At 32.2% G+C, this 23,320-nt stretch overlaps 3 protein-coding genes across 14 annotated transcripts in view; 2 read left to right on the top strand and 1 right to left on the bottom strand.

Moving 5' to 3' along the window:
- The window catches only part of LOC106670970 (voltage-dependent T-type calcium channel subunit alpha-1H), a 112,388-nt gene extending 104,301 nt beyond the window's left edge, over positions 1 to 8,087 (top strand). For 8 of the 9 annotated variants that reach the window (XM_024228413.1, XM_024228414.1, XM_024228409.1 and 5 more), the window contains 4 exons: positions 3,589 to 3,784; positions 6,634 to 6,803; positions 6,866 to 7,126; positions 7,184 to 8,087. In XM_024228413.1, coding sequence (XP_024084181.1) covers positions 3,589 to 3,784; positions 6,634 to 6,803; positions 6,866 to 7,126; positions 7,184 to 7,360 — 804 coding nt within the window. In that variant the 3' untranslated portion in view covers positions 7,361 to 8,087. The remainder of the gene's footprint in view (positions 1 to 3,588; positions 3,785 to 6,633; positions 6,804 to 6,865; positions 7,127 to 7,183) is intronic. The other variant, XM_024228410.1, reaches the window with a different exon arrangement.
- Positions 8,088 to 11,044: 2,957 nt separating this feature from the next.
- LOC106670931 overlaps positions 11,045 to 23,320 on the top strand; it is a 52,831-nt gene continuing 40,555 nt past the window's right edge. The window contains exons 1-2 of one of the 3 annotated variants that reach the window (XM_024228420.1): positions 11,045 to 11,139; positions 21,840 to 21,890. The gene's annotated coding sequence lies outside the window, so the exon portion shown is untranslated. Of the gene's footprint in view, positions 11,140 to 20,611; positions 21,891 to 22,655; positions 22,694 to 23,320 lie in introns of those variants that run through there. The other 2 variants (XM_024228419.1, XM_014401612.2) reach the window with 2 other exon arrangements.
- Positions 13,433 to 22,351, bottom strand: LOC106670956 (luc7-like protein 3). 2 transcript variants are annotated; one of them, XM_014401662.2, is made up of 8 exons: positions 21,968 to 22,351; positions 17,598 to 17,843; positions 17,316 to 17,525; positions 16,861 to 17,234; positions 16,747 to 16,803; positions 16,597 to 16,676; positions 16,473 to 16,536; positions 13,445 to 14,424 (listed from the first exon to the last, which is right to left on the bottom strand). In XM_014401662.2, exons 1-7 carry the CDS (start codon positions 22,070 to 22,072, stop codon positions 16,499 to 16,501), a joined length of 1,110 nt encoding a protein of 369 aa, XP_014257148.1. In that variant the 5' UTR covers positions 22,073 to 22,351; the 3' UTR covers positions 13,445 to 14,424; positions 16,473 to 16,498. The 2 variants fall into 2 exon arrangements, with proteins under 2 accessions (XP_014257147.1, XP_014257148.1); XM_014401661.2 differs by having other exon boundaries at positions 13,433 to 16,536.

Genomic DNA, 23,320 nt, shown 5'->3' on the forward strand with positions numbered 1-23,320 from the left:
GTACAAATTGATTTTTGTAACATAAAACATAAAAGTAAAGTTGGATTTGGCAGATGAGTGGTTAACAATACATTTTTATACCGTTAACAATTCAAAAGCTTCTGCTGGAGTTTGAATTGAGAACTGCTAATGCGGCAAATTGAGTCGGACCACCCGGCCACCGCGGACCCCCCAGTAACTTTACAAAATGATTTCTGTAATGTACAAACAAGCTGTTTTCTGTATAAATTGGTCGTTACAGGAACATTAATTCAACCTCGGGATTGTCCTTAGTGAAGTCTAGAAGATTTATGTTTCTAAAAATCATAATTCTCTGTTATTTGTTTATTTATTAAAATTTGTAAATAAAAGCTAAAATTCCTTTGAAAGGATTTAGACGTTCACTGATAAAGTTCATTTTTTCTTCCAGTTAATGTATATTTCACTATATACATTTTCTGACCTGCTTAACTTCCAATTTGGTACACATGCCAACAAATTAACATTGGTGATATAATTTGAAGTTTTTGTTTTGCTACAAATTATGTAAAGTTCATTTTTTAACATTCTTCTAAATTTTATTATGCATGGTACTGAACATCCAATACTCATCTTCAAAACACAAAAAGAAATACTTTTTTTAAATGGTACACACTTAAATTATGCTTACTCTTTTGATAACTTATCAATTATATATTAAATATCATTTTTAAGATGAAATTGAGTAAAATTCCAATGTAAGAAGTCTTTTAATTATAAGATCTCTGTTCTGTTTTTGTCACCATGCAAATTGTTTTTAAATATTACCCCCATGAATCACATAGGTTTATATAATTTATATTTTAATACAATTTAATAATAATTTAAAAATCTCACCAGTAACACCTAGAACATTTGAAGGGTGAAATTAAAATAATGCAATTTTTATTCCTAATATTGCAGGTACTTAGGAAAAATGCTGAAGATCGACCTTTTAATAAAAGTCAAATGTAGTAAATATATAAAATGCATAAAAAAGAAACATTAAAGGAATGAGCGATTAGTAAGAGGACCTCGACATTAAACAATGACAGGTTTTTTTTCCAAACTCTAAAAAAAAGGCTGTATTTTGATACTTTTTATATGTAATTTTGATCTATACTATCATTTTTTGCATGAATAATTGTGCAAAGCAAAACTTTTATGCTTTTTTGTTCACTTTTTTATTTTCCAAGATGTTTACATCAAACGATGGTCAACAAAGACATGGATTCACAACAAAGATCAGCCACACGAACGGGGGAAAAATACAATTGCTCATTCTTTTCAAGTTTCTTTTATATTGAGAATTGTACAATATAATATTTATTTGCTGCATTATTAAGCAAATAAATTTTACCAACAATGGGCAATTAACATTTGTTGAAGTTTGAAATACACAACAAAGTATCAGTCATTAATAACATAAATACCCAACAATAATTCACAAATCTAAAAGCACAGTCCACAATTTAATCCACTTGCATTATTTTTTTGCCTTTTGAATTTAGCAATTTGAGCTTTTTTAGTTATAGCAAATGTTTTATGATTTCTTCCTATTCCAACATAAATAGAAAGCACTTATGCGATTCATCGCTTCTTTTTAAAACATTTTGTTTTCATTGGTTTGTTAATTATTAAATTGTTTTCCCTTAAGCAACTATAATCCTGTTTAAGCACTGAATAAGATTTGATATTGTTTATCTTAGATTTCACTTTTTCTTTCCTTTTTTTTAATCTTTTTTTTGCAATATTCATTTGCTATGTTAAAACATTGCTATAGTTTTTCTTTTATTGAATCATTTTTTGGATTATCTTTTTTTTAATTGGTATTTATTATTGACTGTTACGTTTAATTGTTGTGATAACTTTTGAGCATTCTGAAGAACTTCCTTTTCTGTTCCATGAATTATCTATCACTTGCACTCTAAGAAAAGTGATAAATTGCATTAAGGCCCAACAAGTAAAATGAAGACAGCAGAAATTGCATAAAAGTGTAAGATTTGAATGATAAAAACACAATACAGCCAAAATTAAACATAACATTAGTCTTGTTTTAGTCTGAATTCCATCTATTTCCAAATAAAATATATAAAACAAAGCAGTTAGAATGCTTATGTGGACTTTTAATTGGTATATATTTTTTAAATTGCACTTTTTAATGGCAAAGTGTATTCCAATAAAGAACATTGATAATAATTCGTGGGATAAAGTCATTAGTTTATATCTGGTAAAAATGTAGTTTACTTACTTTATTACTTCAAGACTACTCCATCTATTATATATACTAGATTTTTCATTTATTTCCTTGTCTGTGTTGTTTTTCCTAACGCACCCCCTAATTCAACTGGCTCACATTAAGATACATTTTTATAACAAAGTTACATCTTTCAGACCTTTTTAAAACCAAATAAGTCAGTGTGACAACAGACCCCTGCCAGTAAATCTTGTGTTAAGGAGGCCACATCTAATTGCTACCCCTACATATACATAATTTTAAAGAGGACGGGATAGTTTTCTTCAAAATGTTTGCCATTCGTCCTGGCCCATCGGTGAAATCCGTGATATTCATCCTGGTACCAATAGTGTCACTTGTGGTGTGACAATCGTCACTGCTCGTGGAATTCTTACCCGTCCCATCCAGGGTCTCGTCCCCCTACCTACCTCCTCTTAATCTCTATAGCTAAATTCATTTCCTTTTGTACATATTTTAATCAAAAGTTAATTGTTTTATTTTATACCTTATCTGATTTTTGTTTTTCATTTTTGCTTAAAATTGTTTAAGAAAATTTTCTGTAAAATTTGGTGGGCGGTATGTTGTGGCTAGAGCAAAATAGGCTCTTCACCTTGACTGTTTGAGTCCTGTCCTCAACCTCTCCTTTTTTCATTTTCAAGCAGTTCTCATTTTTCTTGGTCTTAGTAAGAATCTATTGGGAAAGAAAAAAACCTATTCTTACCTCTCTCTACCCTTTTACAACGTCTCCTGTGAGGACCTCTCACTTTCCCCTTCAATTTTCCTTTACTATTTTCCAAAATTTCCCTTATTTATCCCTATTTATCATTTTCTGAGCTTGACGCCCCGGGGAACTTCGCAAGGCAACCTCCAGTGAGCGGTTCCTCTTTTTTTACAATCAACACCAAACCGTAAATTCTTTCTTTCCTTTACTTTAGTATCCAGCCCAAACATTTTGATTACTCCTCAAAGAATGCTTACTTTTTTCTGTAAATTCCATCCATTACTACAAACACTAGGTTTTATACTTATTGGAATTTGACACAACTCTTCCATGAAATTGTTAAGTTCTAAGTATGTATTGAGAAATGTGAGTACAAAAGGGAAGATACAAACAAAAATCTATAAAAATATTGTTATTACAGTGAACATTGCTTATTAATGTACTTACAATTATTTTTACTATGGCAACTATGAATAATAATCATAATGTTAATTTGTCTCGTTATTCAATACACTATTACTAAAATTATCCCTCTAGTTGAAATATGAAAAGAAAGTTTTTCACTTTGCTGATCTTGTTTCCAGTTTTGAATCGGATCCTTGCAACAGTCATTCTAAACATTTACATTTTCCAGCTTGAAGATGAATTGGACATTGAAGATGAACTGGAAAGAGAGTTGGCAGCTGAACAGCTGGAGGATGAAGAGGAAGACCTTTGCCTGCAGCTCGCCCTTGAACAAGATGCGATCCATAGACCATTGGCGAAAGTTCTCTCTCTACCAGCCAATTTCACGTTTTCCAGTGACAGCAGAGATTCTAACTCCCCTAATAGTTTGTATACATTATTCGGAATGCTTGGTATGCTGGTAATAGAGGAAAGTAGTAGTCTAACTATTATTTTTTTATAGTTTAGTAAGTATTAACTATTTCTAATAATTAATAACTTAATAATATTTTAATTAATCTCACTAGACAAACTTCATTAGTTTGTAGTTTTAAAAGCATTTTCTTTAAATAAAATATGTAGTTTTTATTTTACTACCATGTGAGCCATTTTTATATCTAACTTAATAATGGTGATATGCAGTTCAAACTTTTTGTTAGTATTATGCATTTAGTGCTACTGGGGTTCATACAGTTTTCTAAATTTACTCATCAATTAAGTTAATTTTGAATATTAAGTATTTTTATATGTATCATCTGTTATGGCAAATGTATCTCCCAGAAAATTTCAACTTGCTCTTCTTGTAACCAAGACAACTGGTTTAATCTTTTACATTTTAAATTTTAAAAAGTATTCAATGGTTATCTTAAACAATAATTAATTTATTTTTATAAACGTTAGTTATTTATTAAATCTTTTTTTGCCTTGTTTACATTGAACATAATTGCTCATTTTTGGCAATTCATTGTTTTCAACTATTCTTGAAACTATACTTAATTTTTAAAATGTTAATATAATTTTAAGAAATAAAATAGTTTCCTGGAAATAGCACAGGATGCCAAAACATCAGAAGACTGTAATTTCATTTAGAGCCACAAAGGTCTAAAAAATAAAAAGACTTTTTTTTCATTTGTTCTAATGACTTTGTCGTGCAAAGATAATGGTATTAGTGCAATAAGAAATTTAATTATCTAATTTATTTTTAAATTTATATTACAATTAATTAAGGTTTTTAGTTGAGATAAAAAAGTCAATGGCACGAGCGGGATTCGAACCCACGATCTTCGGCTAGATATGCCGCTGCTCTACCACTTGAGCTATCATGACCTCGATCCACTCGGACACTAACTTCCCATCTCAACCCCACCTTTTTGAATTTTCCCTCCTTTTTGCCATTTTTCAACCAAAAAGGAGGGAAAACTCATAAGGTGGGGTTGAGATAGGAAGTTGATGTCCGAGTGGATCGAGGTCACGATAGCTCAAGTGGTAGAGCAGCGGCGTATCTAGCCGAAGCTCGTGGGTTCGAATCCCGCTCGTGACACTGACTTTTTTATCTCAACTTAAAATCTTAATTAATTCATTGAAAAATTTTGATATGATTTTTTACATGTTTTAATAGCTGCTCGCCTATTCAATGTTGTAAGGATTTTTGCCAGTGTAACCTCTTTTAAGATTTTCTTCGTTTGTCATTTCTCTGAACTTGACTGGTTTGTGGGGCTTAACCTTTCTCCCAACACTATGCTTAGGCACTTTACCATTTTGCTTATCTTGAATTTTTCCCTTCAATCTTAATCATGAGGCTTGTACTTGATTTGCCTTTTAGCATCAATGATTGGCATCATCAGGTGAAATTTTTCATCGTCACAACTACTTTTAATTTTCCTCAAGCTCTTTCTTTGTATTGGCCTTTATGATGGTTGCAAAGTCATATACAAAAGTGACAAAGTGAACCCATTTCCTTCTTCCATTCCACTTCCAGCTTTTCCTTGAGGCTTTTGAAGACATTTCAGAACGCTTTGAACCCTACGCTTTTAAAGAGGGTTTTACCGATGAAAAAAGGCGATATCATTCATTATATATGAACTGTGAGAATTAAAGTAAATTTAAATTATCAGGGTCATTTTTTTACAAAGAAATATTAACAAACCTCCTCTAAAAGTTATTAAAGAAATAAAAAATTGTATAAGCGTTAGTCTTAGTAATGATTTTATCATTTAGCCCCTTCATTTGCGTTGGCAACAGTAAGGCACGACAGAAGTGTCATGACGGTTTAGCATCCAGCTGTGAGTTATGTCCTCATCAGTTGAGGATGACTAGATTAATTTTTGTTTTGTGTTAATGAAAAAATTAGTTTTAACTAAACGTAAAGAATAAAATAATAATAATGTTTTCAGTTTATCCTTTCATTATTGTTTTTGGATAACTTTAAGAGTATTACAATTATTTACGATCTATACAATAAAGTATAAATGTTTCAAAATTTTAATCAATTATTTTTGTTCAACGCTTGTTTTCATTACTTTAGCATCTAAGTTCTTATGACCAATATGCCTTTAGGAAAAATTATGTAAAAATTACGTTTTTTCTTTTACCGTTGTTTAAACGTGACACAATAAAATAAGCTTTTTATCCATGCACAAATCAGTATTCAACTTAATTATGTTTATTTGCTACTTTTTCGCTTTTTATTGTCCTTATTTACTGCAAGCAGCATGAAAACTATAAAGTTGATTTTTGGGAAATTAGATGTGTTTTCTTCTGAGCAATGTAGAAGCTAAATTTTAAATTTTAATAATAATAAAGTCTCTCCATATAAGAGGATTGAGGAAATAGGTTCAAAAATACATTTTCTTTTATTGTTAGAAAGTTTGTCAAGTTTCATGATAGAATTGTATTCTGAAAAACAATAACCCTTATAAGAAATTTGATACCAGACAAATCAGATTAATGTACACTTTCTGAAAATTGTATTATTCAACTGTCCCATTATCTGAATGGAACGCCCTTTAAATAATTAACAGATAATTATTTTTAGGTACACACTACTTGAAGATGATACAAATAAATATTTAATATTTAATATTCAATATTTTGCAGCACCCGAGAATTAGAAGAGTAGCTAATTTTAAAGTTTGTGTTCTATAGAAAAAATATATGCTTTCAAAAATTAGTAAATTAGATTCTATATTAGCTACAGCAATTAATTATTTAATGGGTTGAGTCTCTGTTGATTTAGATTCTAGACAACGTAGAGCATCGTCTAATTCTTGGAGGGATGTAAGAGACAATGCAATAGCCAAAAATTCAAGACGAAGACAAACACTCCAAGGACCGATGTTGATACCTCCAGCTTACCCGACAGTCGGTTACACATCCATATATACGACACACCATGATAGAGAAAGAGTAAATAGACATTGTTAAACATTTTTTTTTCCATTTTGATTAACAGTCCTGCAACATTATAGATACGAGTGACAAAACAGCAATCGATCGCAGATGATGAAAACCCTATCACTCTGTCTGTGCCTACGCATTCAGGGAGATTGATGAGCCTTCCCGAGTCTTGCCCACCTGAGATTTTGACAGAGCCAGCGACAACGGAATTTATAAGGGAATCACCAGAGTCCCTTTCTCCTGGAGTCATACTCATACCGCCTCCTTATTCCGATGCCGAATCACCGAGTGAAAATGTAATTGGTTCTGATTCGAGACAGGAAAAACTTCAGGTAGTTCGCTCTCGATAAAACTGATTTTTCACCAGCTTCAATATTTACGTTTTTCAGGTCAGTCCGGGCGGCCAGAGAGTCAGGATCCGCCTTTGTGATACCAGAATGGACTCCGGCATCGGTGATGAAAAACACAGCCAAGAATCGCAGCCTTCTTCAGGGAACCCATATGAACGGGAAACGCCAGAAAAGTCCATCGATCAAGTCATCGTTCATAACCAACGAGTATCGTAGTGAATCATGTACTCATTAAAATAGTTTACCATCTTGATCCATTTAGAATTGTTTTGAAGAGAATCGTTTTTGTTTTTTTATTTCTAGGGCTTTACAAAGTATAAATGCCTATATAAAAAATAAATAAATAAAAAATAAAAAAAGTGACAGTCAATTTCAAAAAGGCAAATTAGATAATAATTGGCCAACCTTGATGTTAGAAGACGGAAAATATAGAATGGAATTAGAATGAACTTTTAGAGTGTCATTGTATTTGTCATAAAATTATCGAATATCATATCAAAGAGATTATTTAATTTATTTTCCATAGGTGAGATTATTTATTGGATCTAATCTTTTGTCAATTATCAGTCATTAATTCTCTCACATAAAAAAAGTTTTACTACTTAAGTAATGTTAATATATATATTGGTATCTTCTAGATATGTGTTTTATTCATCTACTAAGATTTTCAAATTCAAATTCAAATGTTGAATTTAGAAGCAGTCATTCAATTTGGTTCCAAATAAAGCTTTTTGAAAAAACTTTGAGAATAAATTTGTCAGTAAATAATTAATTTAAAAAAATTGTCCATTACAGATTAAAACAATTAGTCTAGTTGATTATAAAATGTTTTGTTAAACTTATTTGTAAAAAATACTTCATGATTTATTACAGGAAACTGCAGTGTATGACTCAGCATAATCAAAAGATTAAATAGAAAATTAAAGTCAAAATTGTTATGTACAATTACAAATGATTATTAATATTGTGTATTATACAATTATATAATATTGAGCTGGTCTCAGTAATTATTTTGAAAAATTGAAAACAAAAAATGTTAAATAATTTGAAAAATTTAATTTAAAATAAAATAAGTTCCTAAGCATTTTTTAATTAGTTTGTATTTTGAAATAAAAAGTAATGAATTGATTTTTTATTGAAAACACGATATGTATTTTCTATTGTTGCACGTTTTGAAATGTTGTTGTCATAAGATTCATTATCGATAGTAGTTATAAAAATAGTAAGGAGTTTTAAAAAAAGAAAAAAAAAAGAGGTCTGTATGAAAAAATGATTACAAAAAATATCAAAAAGTTATATTTTATAAAATTTCATTTTTTACTTGAAGAATGTGGGAAATAGCATAGTGTGTAGAAGAAATTAGCTAGAAAATGAAAAAACCATAGAATAATAACATTAAATAATATAATTAATTAGCATTAACCCTCCCCTAAATTTTGTGGAATCATTTAGATGAAAGAATTTGTTAATGGAACCATTACAAATTTATGAAGAATCGTTTGAAGAAAAAACAAATGCTTACAAAAACAATTTAGACAACAATCTGTATAGCTTCTATTTTTCTGACTTCGACACTGTTGTTTAAAAGAAAAAGTCAAAATGTCAATTTCATAGTCTACATAAATATTGTAAGGGAAACAAATAAATTAAGAAGCAGGGTATATTTGCACGGAATATAAATAATGCAATTTTATAAAGATTATTATGTTGCTTATTTAAAATGCAACGATAAAACTTTTTAGAAAATTCGGCCTACGAACTACAATCATAAAGGACCTCTCTATTTAAGTAGACTATCAACAGTGTGTTCCCTAGCTAGCCTTATTCTACACTAAGACTGTTAGAGTGGTTAGATGATTTAGACCTTTATAGTACAGTACAACTGTATAGTCTCATCATGTCTTTCTCTAAATGTTTTCGAGGCAAGTGCTTATTAAGTTATTTTGTCAGTTTTATTGTATAAAATGATACAAAGCACATGAAAATGCCTTGAAAACATTAGCTAATGTAAAGTAAGAATGTTGATTTTCTTTTTGCCTTTCTGTTTAGTTCTAAGAACGGAATATGGGTCGAGAATGAAAGTATTAAAAAGTGGGGCCACAGCTTCGAAATGGCTAAATATTTATAAACTACAGATACATTTTGATAAAAACATTTTCAGATTGGACCATAAATATTTGCAAGAATAAAAAAACAACAAAAACATTATCAATGTAGCATTGTATTTTGAAGCAATATATCTAAAGTGTATAGTATAATACTATATTTCTATGTAATTAGTTACCACTTCTCAAATGTTTCTAAACACCCGAGTTCGTCTGGGCGTGTCTGTGGTAACTAGTATCTAGTCTTGTTATATTTGATCAAAAGTGGGATAACCAGTTTTAAATCTAAAAAATGAATATTGTGTAACTAATGAGAAATGAATGTCTGTATAAAATTGTTGAAATTTAATATAGCCGAAAATGTTTTTTTAAAAGGTGATTCCATTTTTGATGGTGTATAATCAAATTGTATGTGTATTATATTCTTAGCAAATCTGTGATATTCTTAATACTGTACAGTTAATGAATCGCTTCTGTTTTTAGTATATTCTCCACTTATCCAAGCCAGAATTTTGTTTTGTACATTTTGTCTCTTTCTGTGTATAATAAAAGTGTGAGAAAGTGGAAATATAATAGATATTCTTGTCTTTTTTTTTTAATTCACTGTTTTCAATTTGCAAAATACCTTTCAACAAATTAATGGCACTGGGATTGCCACTGTGCACATCCAAAGAATGGCATAAGCAATATAAACTGTCAAGACTTAAAAGAAAGCCATCATGAAATCCTAGAGAGCATAATAAATGAGATGGTTACAAAAACGTCTGACAAAGTAATAGCAAAAGAAAGTTTTGACAAATCCTTCCAAATAAAAATTGGGCCTTCATACTAGAGGGGCACATTTATTACCACCTCAAAAAATGGGAAAGCTGAGACAGGCACATACTCGCTCATACTGTCATTGGAACGTCGCATTGGCGGGTTCACTTTTGCAATTCATGTCAAAAGACGTGGTTGTAGAACTCCTTCAACCTGATGACGAGCTAAAAGCACAAAACAACTGTGAGTAGGAACTATCTTTTTAAAATGATTCACACTGTCTCTGTCATGACGAGACTACAATGAGTTGGCCTGGAAATGGTAAAGCTTCAAAAGGCAATATTGATGCATAAAAAATAAATGAAGAGAAACCCTATAAAGTGCTCAACTATCTTAAGGATAGTGCACTTTTCGAGGTATGGAAATTAGAACTAAAGAAGGGTCAATTCCACAATAAATATTTTAAGTCACAGTGGAGAAGGGAGACTCGTAGTGGGAGGTCACTGGTAACACTAAAGCAAGAAAAAAATAATTTCTTACTAAAATTGAGGTAATTTTTAAAATTTACATTACATTGTCTAGTCCAATGAAAGTCATTTGGCTGGCATCAATTTATAAAATCTAATCATTAAAAGACTAGAAAAGAGTTGAAAGTTGAAAAAAGAAAATCTAGGTATAAAGGAAACGAAAATTAATTTGAATTGATGGCTGAATTGTTTTATTAAAGGAAAAATACTACAAATTAAAATAAAGAGAAAAAGCTAGCGTCACAAGCGGCATACGAATATCCACTAGCTAGCTTTTCCATCTTAACTGAGACCTTACACAAAAAAAAAAAATTAATTGAAAGAAGTAATTTGGCCAATTAGGCTACTAAAACATAATTCATTTAATAAGTAACAGAAGTATTTCAATAACAGCTCCCCGTGGCCACTTCTGAGAATCGAACTCAGATTACACATATGTAATTTGGCAAAAAAGAGGGAAAATGAGAAATTTTGTAAGTTGAGATGGGGAGTTTGTGTCTGTGTAGATAGAAGTCACGATAGCTCAAGTAGCTAGAGTAGTGGCGTAATGAGCTGAAGGTTGTAGGTTTGAATCCCGCTCGTGACGATAGGTGGTGAACACTAAGTAATTTATTCATCTTTTATTGTATTGTTATTTTTATTTTATTTATTTAATTTTTTATGAACATAATTGAATAAATTAGGTAATAGGGCAATTTAGTGCCTTCTGGCTGTTAAATTAGCCTAACATTCACCCATTATCCCAGGCGAGCTACCAAATAATTTGATATTTGGTTTTTACCAATCATTTTGGTTTTCCTATTCTCGTTGTGTTGGCCTGTCAGACATGTTTGAGGGTTAAAAGAGAGAAAAGACGAGTCATTCGCACAGGTGGTAATGATGGTGTTGGTATGTCTCAGAAAGTCAGCAAAAATCGTATAACATGATAGGACCAAGAATTGGAGAACATCAGCTCGTATTGGCCTGATATGTGAGTAATGGCTGCCACCTCACTCTGTAGCGTGTTAAATATGATTCCAGGTTGCAAAAAAGATTGGAAACTGGAGTGTGGTTATAATTAAAAGTTTAAAATCAGTTGTCTTTGGACTCATCCTGAGAGCTCCAGCTCCCACGCCATTTTTGAGCAGTTGGTATACCAGTAGTTGACTAGAGGAACCTATGGTCCACACTTCCATTTTTGGTATAACTACCTTGTACTTTTTTAGTAAAGTTGTAATTGTAGCGGTTGGCATGCCTATACATGCCCTTTCCTTGCAGATAGTTTATCCATTTAATGAACCTATGAGCTGCTGCTCTGGCTTCACATTGGGTTAAAATATGAAGTGGTGGAAGGTTTAACAGGCCGCAGTTAGCATAGTACTTATGGCTCTAGTGATTCTGAAACAAGCTTGACTTTGGTGCTCCTAATAGCCTGCTTAAGTCTTGGTCCACCATACCACTAATTCATTTGTCAATATTGATCTTATGGCACACGTGTAAAGCCATATGGTTAGATGAGAAGGAATTTTTCTCTGTGAATCTAGGGTGAGTATTAATTATTAAAAGGGATCATGAGGATTTTGGAAACAAAAAGGAAATATCAGTACAGAACAGTCGGCTATAAAGTTCTTCCTGGGCTTTCACTGATACTCTATTCTGTGTTTTTTTAGAAATCGTGAGATGCGGTCTGGTGTGATGTAGGTTTAAGAGACATTTTCTTTATCGTGCCAACGTTTCAATCTTTATTGAGATCATCTTCAGGGCCTGGGATTTACAAACATTGTTTACATATAACAATTACATTTTGGATGTAGAAAAGTAAATTTATACAATGCAAAATATATTTTATATATTCAAAGTATTTCTACTAACTCTAAGTGTTTGTCTTCTGTGTAATTGTGCCATTCTTGCGTGTCGTGTCGAGAGTGCCAGTGAGATTTTGTTATTTTGTGTTTATATACGTTGGATTTTGAAGTAGTGGGGAAGGATGTCGATATAGAAAAGACATTTTTGTACAAGGTGTCGGCTTCTTTGAGATGAAAAGAGCCGACGAAGGGAAAAAATGTGTTGGTAATGGTTCGGCCAGATTATCCTTTCAGGATTATATTGAAAGGGATAAATAGGAAAAGGAAAGCTAAATTGTTTAAAAATTAGACTATGTACAAATGTTTGATGTGTGGAATGTAATGTGATAATATAGGTATGTTATCTGTATTGAATGTTATTAATGATATTGGCGTAGCTGTGATTGAGTTTACATGTATCTGTTCTGTATTGATGCTGTGTTTATCTCGGTTGATATAAACCATTTCTAAGAAATTACGTTTATATTTGTTTGTCTGTAATATTTTTGGATTTTTGAAGTCGAAATTGTGTTGGTGTTCAAGATGGTGGGTAGCGAGTGCTGTAGGATTTTGCTTGGGTTTTTTGCAATCATAGATATGTTGCTTTACTCTCTTGTCCAAATATTGGGATGTAAGACCGATGTAAGTTGCCAGACAGTTTAAACAGTTGATCTTGTAGATTACGTCAGATTTATTTGTGTATATATAGTATTTATTTGTATTATAGTGTTTTTCCAGGTCATCCTGGCATGCCTCCTCCTTTTCTAGCCTTTTTGGTCTAGATATGCTTCTTTAAATATACTTTTTTTTAGCATTTTAAAAAAATACTTTTTTTTTAGCATTTTTTTAAATATACTTTTTATTTTTATGTGTGTAAATATGCGTACATTGTAATATTTTCACAACACTAAGCATTTGGGTTGTTTTCTTGCTTGCTAATCATCTTCATCATCACTAAGGCAAATCAAGACATGTTTAGTCGGTAAGAATTATGGCTGATCCTGACTAGCCTAAAATATTATTAATGAGGATAAAAAATAAGGTCGTGGAGGCATTTTATTTAATTAAAACATATACAAAACAAAATTGTTTTAATGATGTATTTACATTTAGATATCAAACAAATAATTTACCTGATTTATTGTAAGAACCCATTTACACAGAGAGGCGGACAATAAATTTACAACTTATTTTCATTAACATTTAAATTAAAAAAAAAAAAAAAAAAAAAAAAAATTATAACTCGATACAAGCATTGTTTTGTGCACTATAAATGCAAACTGGCTTTGGTCTGGAGGAAAAATAAAATAAAAAAATACGCACACTTACATCTTGCAAATAAGCCGCAAAATTTTGTCTAATTGGGCAGGGGGAAAATGGAGATTTATGAGAAAAATAAAATGTGAACGAAATTAAAATAAAAAATAAAATACCTATTTATTGTTGACTCTGGAACCTCTGGTGTATTTGGTTGTAAATGATTACTACGGGGTTGTGGTAGTTCAGTCACTACCATCACACTATAATAATGTATAATAAGCAAAATCCTAATAACACTATTTTGTCACTGAACAAGAATATTTACACAACATTCACCTGTATATCAGGTAGCAATTATTATTTAACTAATACATATTCCACATATTTTTACTTGATCTAATTAACATTAAAATTTCACTTCATTTTTATAGTCTCTTTAAAAAATGTATTGTCACAACTTGATAATGACATTAATATTTTTAAAAAATTTATAAAGAAAAACTATCGGACACTAATTTCAGATTTAATAAATTGTCTTTCATTTTTTAAGATAAGTTATGTAGCAAATTACCAGGAGAGACCATTTTTAACGTAAACTGGCAAAAATGGTAATGTTCACAAGAAGATTTCGTTGTAAAATATACCTTCGTCTGGAGCTGGCTTTCGAAGAATTGAAGAAGTCTCGTCTTCGTTAACTTGATTTGTCGAGTTTTTACATTGGATGATATATTTTGACCCACCTCAATTGCTATGCAGCACCGTCAGTGAATTCGATCCATTTCTCCAGTCTTCATTAAAAGGCTAATCTGAAACCACCAACCCAACGGAGGGAAATGTATCACTTCGATCAACAAACAGAACATACATGTCGATGAAAGAACAGGAAATGAAAACAATTTGTTTGGTTTTGTTAATAATCAAATACCTGGACCCAGATCCGACTTCATTAGCTTCCTTGTGGGATAACAAACCATCGGGTAATTTATTTTAAACAATAAACGTAACTAGATATTTGCTGAGTTACCAGATAGAATGTTTTTAATTCCTGTGAAATAACAAGTTAATGGGCAGCCACCCTTACAAACATTCCATTTAATTTTTCATTTTTCATTTAACACTGACAGAAATTTCTTTGTTCTCTTTCTTTCCTTTTTTGATTTCTGTGTACAATTGAAAAATTAAATTTTTATGAATCGCAAGGGTGTCATCCATAAGCCCTTTGGAAACTCAATTTCAACAATAATGTTATAAAAAATCTTTATTTGCGACAATAAATACCTGCAATTGACCTGATATTGTGCGCATACTTGATGCAGTACTGGGGGCTGCCTGAAATGTCGGGGCGACCCTTTTTCTGAGAATGAGGCAGGCAAAAACTCAACTTAACTGCCGATCATATACACTGGAGGTTATTAATAAGGTTAAAAACTCTGCCATACTTCTGTTATTACGGTTTATTGTTTATTCTCGCTCGGTTCTAAATAAAAATTTGGCCAGACACTTTCCATTTTTTTTTTCGAAGAAAAACTATTTGATTCCGTACAAAAAGCACACTTCACCAAAATACATTCGGGTTTGCTGTTGAAATATTAAAATCTTAAGCACTAATTTTCAAATACTAAACAAAGAAAACAAGAGATATTGATGATTTCTTCCCTTCATTTATTTCTTCATCTATCAGCAAATTGTTAAAAAATCATAATAATTGAAAAAAAGTATACCTTATTAGTTTATACTGATCCCAGCTGTCATAAACTGAAGAACACTACGTTCAATAAAATGAAATAGAATGAAGGTGGAAACCTAAAGTGATAGTTCTGTAACGTTTTTGACATACATTAATATTTAGCTGTTAAATATAGAATGTTTAAAATTGTTGCTGTTAACAGGCATTTCAAACTATCAACATTTGATTTGTCTTATATTTTACCTTTGTCTCAAATACATAGTTTACAACTCCTATACTCACAAAAAGTTTAAAATTTTAATATTTTGCTTAACAGCCAACCCAAAAGTTTTGACAGAATAAACTAAGGACAGAATTTCCCAAATCCGATGAGAAATAGATGAAACAAAGTGAGCTACTTCCAATTTTGATCTTCCGTATCCCATAATTAAACAAGACAACTGTCTAATTTATTTGTTCAAACATATGTAAGAAGGAAAACAAATTTTGTTGATGTTTCATTATATGCAGGGGAAGAATAAAGGAAAACAAACTGATCCTTCTCAGGCCTAAATTTAAACGCTTAAAATCTTTGTGATGCAACTTTTTTCTAAAAATTAAAGGAAAGGGATTGTCAGACTTCATGACCGAAAATATAAAACAGGGAAAAAAACATCAACAAAATTAAATTATACATAAAATGTTCTCTCTCTGAACCACAAAACGGAGATTTCCTGGGTAACTTTAATAATAATTGAATACCATGCAACGACTGGTGTGCAGTAGAAAAATTTAAATTTTACTCTTAGTTTTCAATTTCATTATCACAGATGGTTGCTCATAATCACTTTTGGGGATGAGGGGAAAATCACTCACCTTATAGTGATCCATCTGAAAGGAAAGTTCTTAAAAAATTAGCTCATTTTGGTAAACCTTGATCACATAAGAAATAGTCAGTTTTAATTTGTGAAATTAATTTTTCTTTATTTTAATCTGATGCCAAATGCATAGAAAATTTGACATGTCATCTAGTTACAAATGACAGCTATTTCTTGACAAATATTCTAAACTGATTGGAAGAAAAATTGAGCATCGCAAAATAAAGAAAAGTGAGAGACTAAAGAAATCATTTATTAAACCCTCCCTGTGAACAAGGTCTTCCAGCTAGTATACAAAAAACCCACTTACCTCATACTGTCTAAAACTGACCAGCTCTACTCTCTGCGTCTTCTGTGGGAATCACTACTTCGTTCTAAAAAAGAAAAAAAATGTTAAAAAATAGAGTTTGAAATATTGAATTAAGATGTAATACCTCTTCGGTTGTGACGGTCCTCATGCCTTGATTTTTTACTTCTCTCTTTTTCTCTGCTTTCCCCTCTGTCGTGGCTCCTCCTTAGAAAAAATAAAACAACTTTAGCACCAAAAAATTTAGTGAAATAACACATTTATTTTTAATATTTACTTTATTCGCTCCTCTCTTTTCGGCCTTTCTCTCTCCCTATCTCGGGTGTGTTCTCGACTGTTGGAAAAACAAATTAATACCTCTAAAAATTAAAAATGAGTTTGCTGTACATACGATGTGTGTCTTTCTTCATCTCTGCTTCTTCGGTCACGTTCCCTATCGCGGTCCCTGTCTCTCTCCCTTTCCCTTTCTCTGTCCCTATCTCTATTATCTACTCGGTCTTTATCCCGCCTCCTTTCACCCATTTCGTCTCTGATTTTGGACCTTTCTTTACGTTCGTCTTCTCTTCTCCTTTCTTTTTCTTCTCTGTCCTTCGCTCGGGCAGCCACAATTTCCTCGAGCGAAGCTCTCAGCCTAGCGTATCCAACATGCTGTTTCCCCATCAGGTGATCGTCAATCCTAGATTGTGCATCACCGACAATAAGGAACGCCCCACAGACTTCACACACTTCCATTTGCTTTTCTTGCGCTGCTGCCAACTCTGCAGTCTAAACAGATTTAAAAAATTGTTTTATAACTAGATGTATAAAAAGATAAGTACAGGAAAAAGGAAAAAAATGAAAAAGTACCTGAGACCAAGCACTGCTATCATTTTGTTTTTGAAGCGATTCCCTTTCTTCTTTCAACTGGTCGCAAAGTTTCATTAATCCTTGAGCCTGCTCTACATTGCCTTCGATTCCAGCAGCTTCTGCTTGACTGACCAGAGAATTAATTTTCTCTGTGAGAAGCTTGATTTGATCATCATTACGCTGGGTCTGAGCAACTGATATTGTTGAAGGCTAAAATAAATCATACAAACAAATAGAAAATAATAATAATCTAATATAACTTTTATTATGGTGAAGACGTACATGCTCATTTTTATTCATTAAAGCAAGGCGCTGTCTTCCTTTTTGTATTTTCCTTTCGACTTCGTTTAACATGCTTTGGGCGAATCTTATGAATTCATCTTCATACGCTTGTTTCTTGTAGCTGTTGGCTTTCTCAAACAGAGCTTTGACCTCGTCATCGTGCACTTTTGGACATGATCCCAAATCTGCCCTTGTATTCACGAACAGGTCATGCGGGCAGAACTTGACCATATAGTATTTACAAAACTGAAAAAAAATTAAATTATTTGTAGAAAGTTTACATTTTAATTTACAATACTTGAATTAAGACATATTACAAAACAAAGTAAGATTATAGGTTTAAATGGATGTGTCCTGTCTAGAATGAGATCTAGATAGCACTCGAAAAAAGAAAGTTTCAAAAGTTTGTAGAAGTTAACACAGTCGTTATGGCTGTCATTCTGGAACAACGAACTAAACTCTCCCCACATACAGACTTTGTTCCAGAATTTCTAGAAAACCTTTCGAAGCTAGTTGTAGGGAGTTGGGGGTATTTTTGGAAATGAATCAGAATCACAGGCCTTTAGTATTGCTTTAGCAACGTCACTACAAACTACCATTTTCCAATTTGACCTTTTGCCATTTTTTTTCTTCCCCTTATATCGGGAGAGTCTTTACAAATCAGTGCCTTAATGAACATGTTTAGTATGGGCTAAGACAGGGTTGTGTATCGAGCCCAATTTTATTTACACTTTCCTTGATTATCTATTTTCTTCTCTTTGAGAGTGTGAGCTCAAAAAAGTTAATGTCATAATAAAAGTTTTAATGTAAAATGCTGATGTCATTGTAATAATGGCCGATTCAATTCATGGGCTACAGAGAAACATTAATCTTTTCAAAGCCTGCAACGCCAAATGAAATATTGCAGCCAATCTTAAAAAATTGAGGCGATGGCTACGATACTATAATTGTTGACTTTTTAAAGGACTCTTGTGGTCTAATGGAGCTTGGTCCATTCTTATAAGGAAACCCTTAAAACCCTCTATTCATAGTTTAATCAGGATTTTAATGCTTAAGTATGAATTATAAAATGTAAAATGCGTTGAACGGAGAGGACGAATGCATTGATTTTATATGATTTAACAAGAATTTTTCAAGGAGCAAACACTTTCTTACAATATATCAGGATATGAAATATCAATTTTCCTCTATTATGACTACCTTGTTTCACAAGATGATACTGTTTTTTAAATTGTAGTATTGCCGTTGTTAAGAAATTAGTTAATACAGTCCCCAAAAACTGTTATATTACCAAGTAACTGTTTGTTCCATGGTCTCCTTTAAGGTGGCTCCAGATATACGGTATTTGCTAAATTCCGATTACCACCGAACATTTGCCAAGCCTCGAGATGCTTTTCTTGGCATTCGCCAAATAGACTGCCTATGTATACACACATGAGGAGTTTGTACAACCAGCTAATTTGTGCAGAAACAGCGTATACGTATTTGCCAAGTACCGTGAGAGTGATGGACTACAATGAAACTGTCAATGCTGCACCTGTGGTTACTGTTTTGTGTAGTGGCTACAAACTCATCATAAATCAGTTACAGAGTACTGTTGCCCAACTTACTTTCGATCCGTTTCCACGCATTGAAAACCTCGTTCCGATTTTTGCGATTCGGAAGAGTAGTGTTTCAAATTATTGGTTCAGGACGGTACAGATCAAGGCACTCCAAAATTGTTATGTTGGGCCAATCCATTCCTAACAAACAGAAACCCTATATGGTTCTTTCATTAATACATCTAATCTAGCTAGGAATCGTAAAAAAATAAACAGCAGGAAATATAAGTATATACTTATTGTTGATTGATTATTACAGTTGATATGCATACAGTAATTTCCAAATATGTGATTGCTTTGAGCTTGGTTACTTCACAAATATTTGAGTACTTTGAAGCAGGCAAGGAAATCGACAATTAGCCAAGCACCGAGTATTGTTGCTCAGTGAATGACCGAGCACCCACCTAGTCAGGATTCAGCAAACCTTTGCTCAACATCTGACGAATCCCAAATTTCAGGAGCCACCTTTAAACACAGTGGGGTAGAGAATGGGAAATATTAATGAAAAAATAAGTTTATGAATACTATCACTCTATTTATTGTATTTTTGGAACCCTACCTTCCTTTACACAAAGAGTAGTTAAGTGCTGAACACAGAGTATCAGTACCGCTTACATGTTTAAACCAGGCAACTTTGTTTCAAGTTTATTTAGAAATCGTGAGATGCGGTCTGATGTGATGTAGGTTTCAGAAAAACATTTTCTTTATCGTGCCAACGTTTCAATCTTTATTGAGATCATCTTCAGGGCCTGGGATTTACAAACATTGTTTAGATATAACAATTACATTTTGGATGTGGAAAAGTAAATTTATACAATGCAAAATATATTCTATATTCAATCAAAGTATTTCTACTCACTCAGTGTTTTTCTTCTGTGTAATTGTGCCATTTTTTGCGTGTCGTGTCGAAAGTGCCAATGAGATTTTGCTATTTTGTGTTTATACATGTTGGATTTTGAAGGGGTGGGGAAGGAAATCGGTATAGAAAAGACATTTTTGTATAAGGCGTCGGCTTCTTTGAGGTGAAAAGAGCCGACTGAAGGAGAAAAATGTGTTGGTAATGGTTCAGCCAGATTATCCTTTCAGGATTATATAGAAAGAGATAAATAGGAAAGGGAAAGCTAAATTGTGAAATTAGACTATGTGAAAAATATTTGATGTGTGGAATGTAATGTGATGATATTAGTATGTTATCTGTATTGAATTTGATTAATGATATTGGCATAGCTGCGACTTGAGTTTACATGTATCTGTTCTGTAATTGATGCTGTGTTTATCTCTGTTGATATAAACCATTTCTAAGAAATTACGTTTGTGTTTGTTTTGTTCTGTCTGTAATACTTTTGGATTTTTGAAGTCGAAATTGTGTTGGTGTTCAAAGTGGTGGGTAGCGAGTGCTGTAGGATTTTGCTTAGGTTTTTTGCAATCATAGATATGTTGCTTTACTCTCAGATATTGGGATGTAAGACTGATTTGTTTCAAGTAAAATGACTCAAGCTGAGCTCTGCTCATTTTTACGCCCGTGTCAGTGAATATTTGTACCTTTTGTTTTTCTAGAATATGTACTGTTATGAGAATGGACAAAAAGCAATTAACATAAAATATTAAGGCCCAAGCATCATAACCTGTCCTGGTATGATCAATAGCTGTTTTACAATCAATTATACTTTTAATCTAACATCTTGGTTGACTTAATGAAAAAGCAAGCATCAGGAGAGCAGGATTCAAACCCCTCGACCAGTGCTTTTTCATCATTCATCAAGACTAGCTTTTTCATCTCAATCAAAACCTTAGATTAAAAGGATAATTGTTTAAAATGGTTAATAATAGCCAACTGTGACCGCTAAATATATATACCATGCCCTTTAAAAGCTGTTGTATCCTCAGTTCTGTTTTGTATTGGAATGTTCAGAAAATGCAATTTCCTTCTGTGGGCACAATAATGAACCAATAATTTAATAGTTACCTATCACCATGACTGACAAAATCAGTGAGGTTAGGCTGACCAAGATAATAGGTACTATCAACTATAGATTTTTTTAAGTTTAATTGTAAATTTCGAAAGTTTATGCTTCAAGAGTAGAAGCAGACGTTATTATTCAGGGTGTGCATTACACTTGGTACACCTAGATCTGTTGTATCCCCCAGTCTGTGCTTATAGCACACTGGTGTTAGAAAAACTTGATATGCCCGGTTTCAGTGGTTGAATCTCTTCTACTGTTACATTATACGTCCCAAAGCCCTTCCTCCTCGAGTAATTGTAACACCACAGTTTGATAGTAGGTGTGTATGTGTTCCCTCTGCTTCTTTGCAGAATTTGCATGTGCCGAATTACACAAATCTTCAAATGTCCGTTTGGCATGCGATGTCATGTTCCTTTGCATTCTGTTACCTTTTTTCTTCCAAAGTTTGGTACGAGATTCTTGGATTGTTTTGATTCAATGGTAAATGGCAAGTTGTTCATCTCTTCTTAAAACAACTCGAAGATCAGCAGTCATGCTATATTATAATGTTAATGTTTCCAACTCAGAGAAGTAAATAATCTAAATAAAAATTTGTGTTTGGATTGTAAACAGTGAAACGTGCGTTTTAGGCTTAATCAAACATTATTCAAGTTAGCTACAAACGCTTATGTTTACAGGTTATGAGGGCCTTGAGAATGAGAGCCGGATGAAAACAAACAGCACGACCGGTAAATTGTTTAAAATGATTTTTTAAATATTAATTATTGAATAAAATGTACCGTGTCGAATGTTTTGAAAGTCTTACCTCTGGATCTTCCCAGTTGAGCTCTTTTGTCTTTTCCGTCGGGGCCAGGTTCCTGTAACGGCCCATAAGCTCGTCGAGAAGAGCAGCCGCCGCTTGAACAGCCATTTTCCAATTTGATTTTCCTGCAGAGTCGCTTGAGCAGAACGCAGAAGAAACAAAAAGAAAGTGAAAAATCCTTCGGAAAAGAGTGAGCGGACACGGTACTCGGCCGAGTATCGGTAGTCAGTACACGCACAGTGTACACTCGAAAAGCTACCCACTCACCAATGACGTTTAGTAATGGCGCATCGGCCTTCGACTTGGCCGTTGCTCCAACCAGCCGGCGGGCTTAACTAAAGAATAAAAAGCTTGGGACAAATTGCTATGCGCTTTTAAATAAGCTCTCTGGACTTGTGAAAGCTCAAGGAACGGTCTTTTTATTAAATATGAAATCGGACCTACGATCGAAGTGGCTTCGGCATGCGAAAGCCCTGGCGGTCATGCCTTTAAGCTACAATCACAATCTCATTATTTTATTACATTATTTACATTTTATTACATATTAAAAATATGCAAGTATTTAAAAAATATCACTAAAAAAACAAAACAGAAAACATCTAATTAAAAAGATGAAAAAATTATAAATGTAAATTTATTTTAAGAAAAAAATTACAATCATACAGGCTAGACCAAGTGCTAAGAGGAAATTCACTGATGACAATTTAAGCACCATCCTTAAATTTTAAGGTATTTTAGTTTATTCATATTTTATACACCAAAAATAGGTTGGGTGAAAAATAAGACGTTTGAAAAAAAGTTCTTATCTAATGCTAAAATATAATTATTGAGCAAAAGAAAGCTGGAAATTCAAAAACAAATAAAAATGTAAAAACAAAAATTGTCCCCTTTAATACCAAGTACTAAGAGGAAATTCACTGATGACGATTTAAGCACTATCCTTAAATTTTAATGTATTTTAGTTTATTCATATTTTGTTCATCAAAAATACGTTGGGCGAAAATATAAGATGTTTAAAAAGAAAACATTTCTTATGTAATGCTAAAAAAAGTAATTATTGAGAAAAAAAAAACAATAAAGCTGATTATTGAAAACAAATAAAAATGTAAAAAAAAATTGTTTGCACCCTTTAACACCAATTACTAAGAGGAAATTCACCTATGACAATTAAAGCACCATCCTTAAATTTTAAGGTATTTTAGTTTATTCATATTTTATACACCAAAAATAGGTTGGGTGAAAAATAAGAGTTTAAAAAGAAAATGTTTCTTATCTAATGCTCAACTTATCTCAATAATCAATAAATTAATTATTGAGCACAAAAAAAGAAATTAATCATTTTTTGTGCCCATTAAT

Source organism: Cimex lectularius, unplaced genomic scaffold (genome assembly GCF_000648675.2).
Source record: "Cimex lectularius strain Harlan isolate CLEC.00 unplaced genomic scaffold, Clec_2.1 scaffold294, whole genome shotgun sequence".
NCBI classification, from domain to species: Eukaryota; Metazoa; Arthropoda; class Insecta; order Hemiptera; family Cimicidae; genus Cimex; species Cimex lectularius.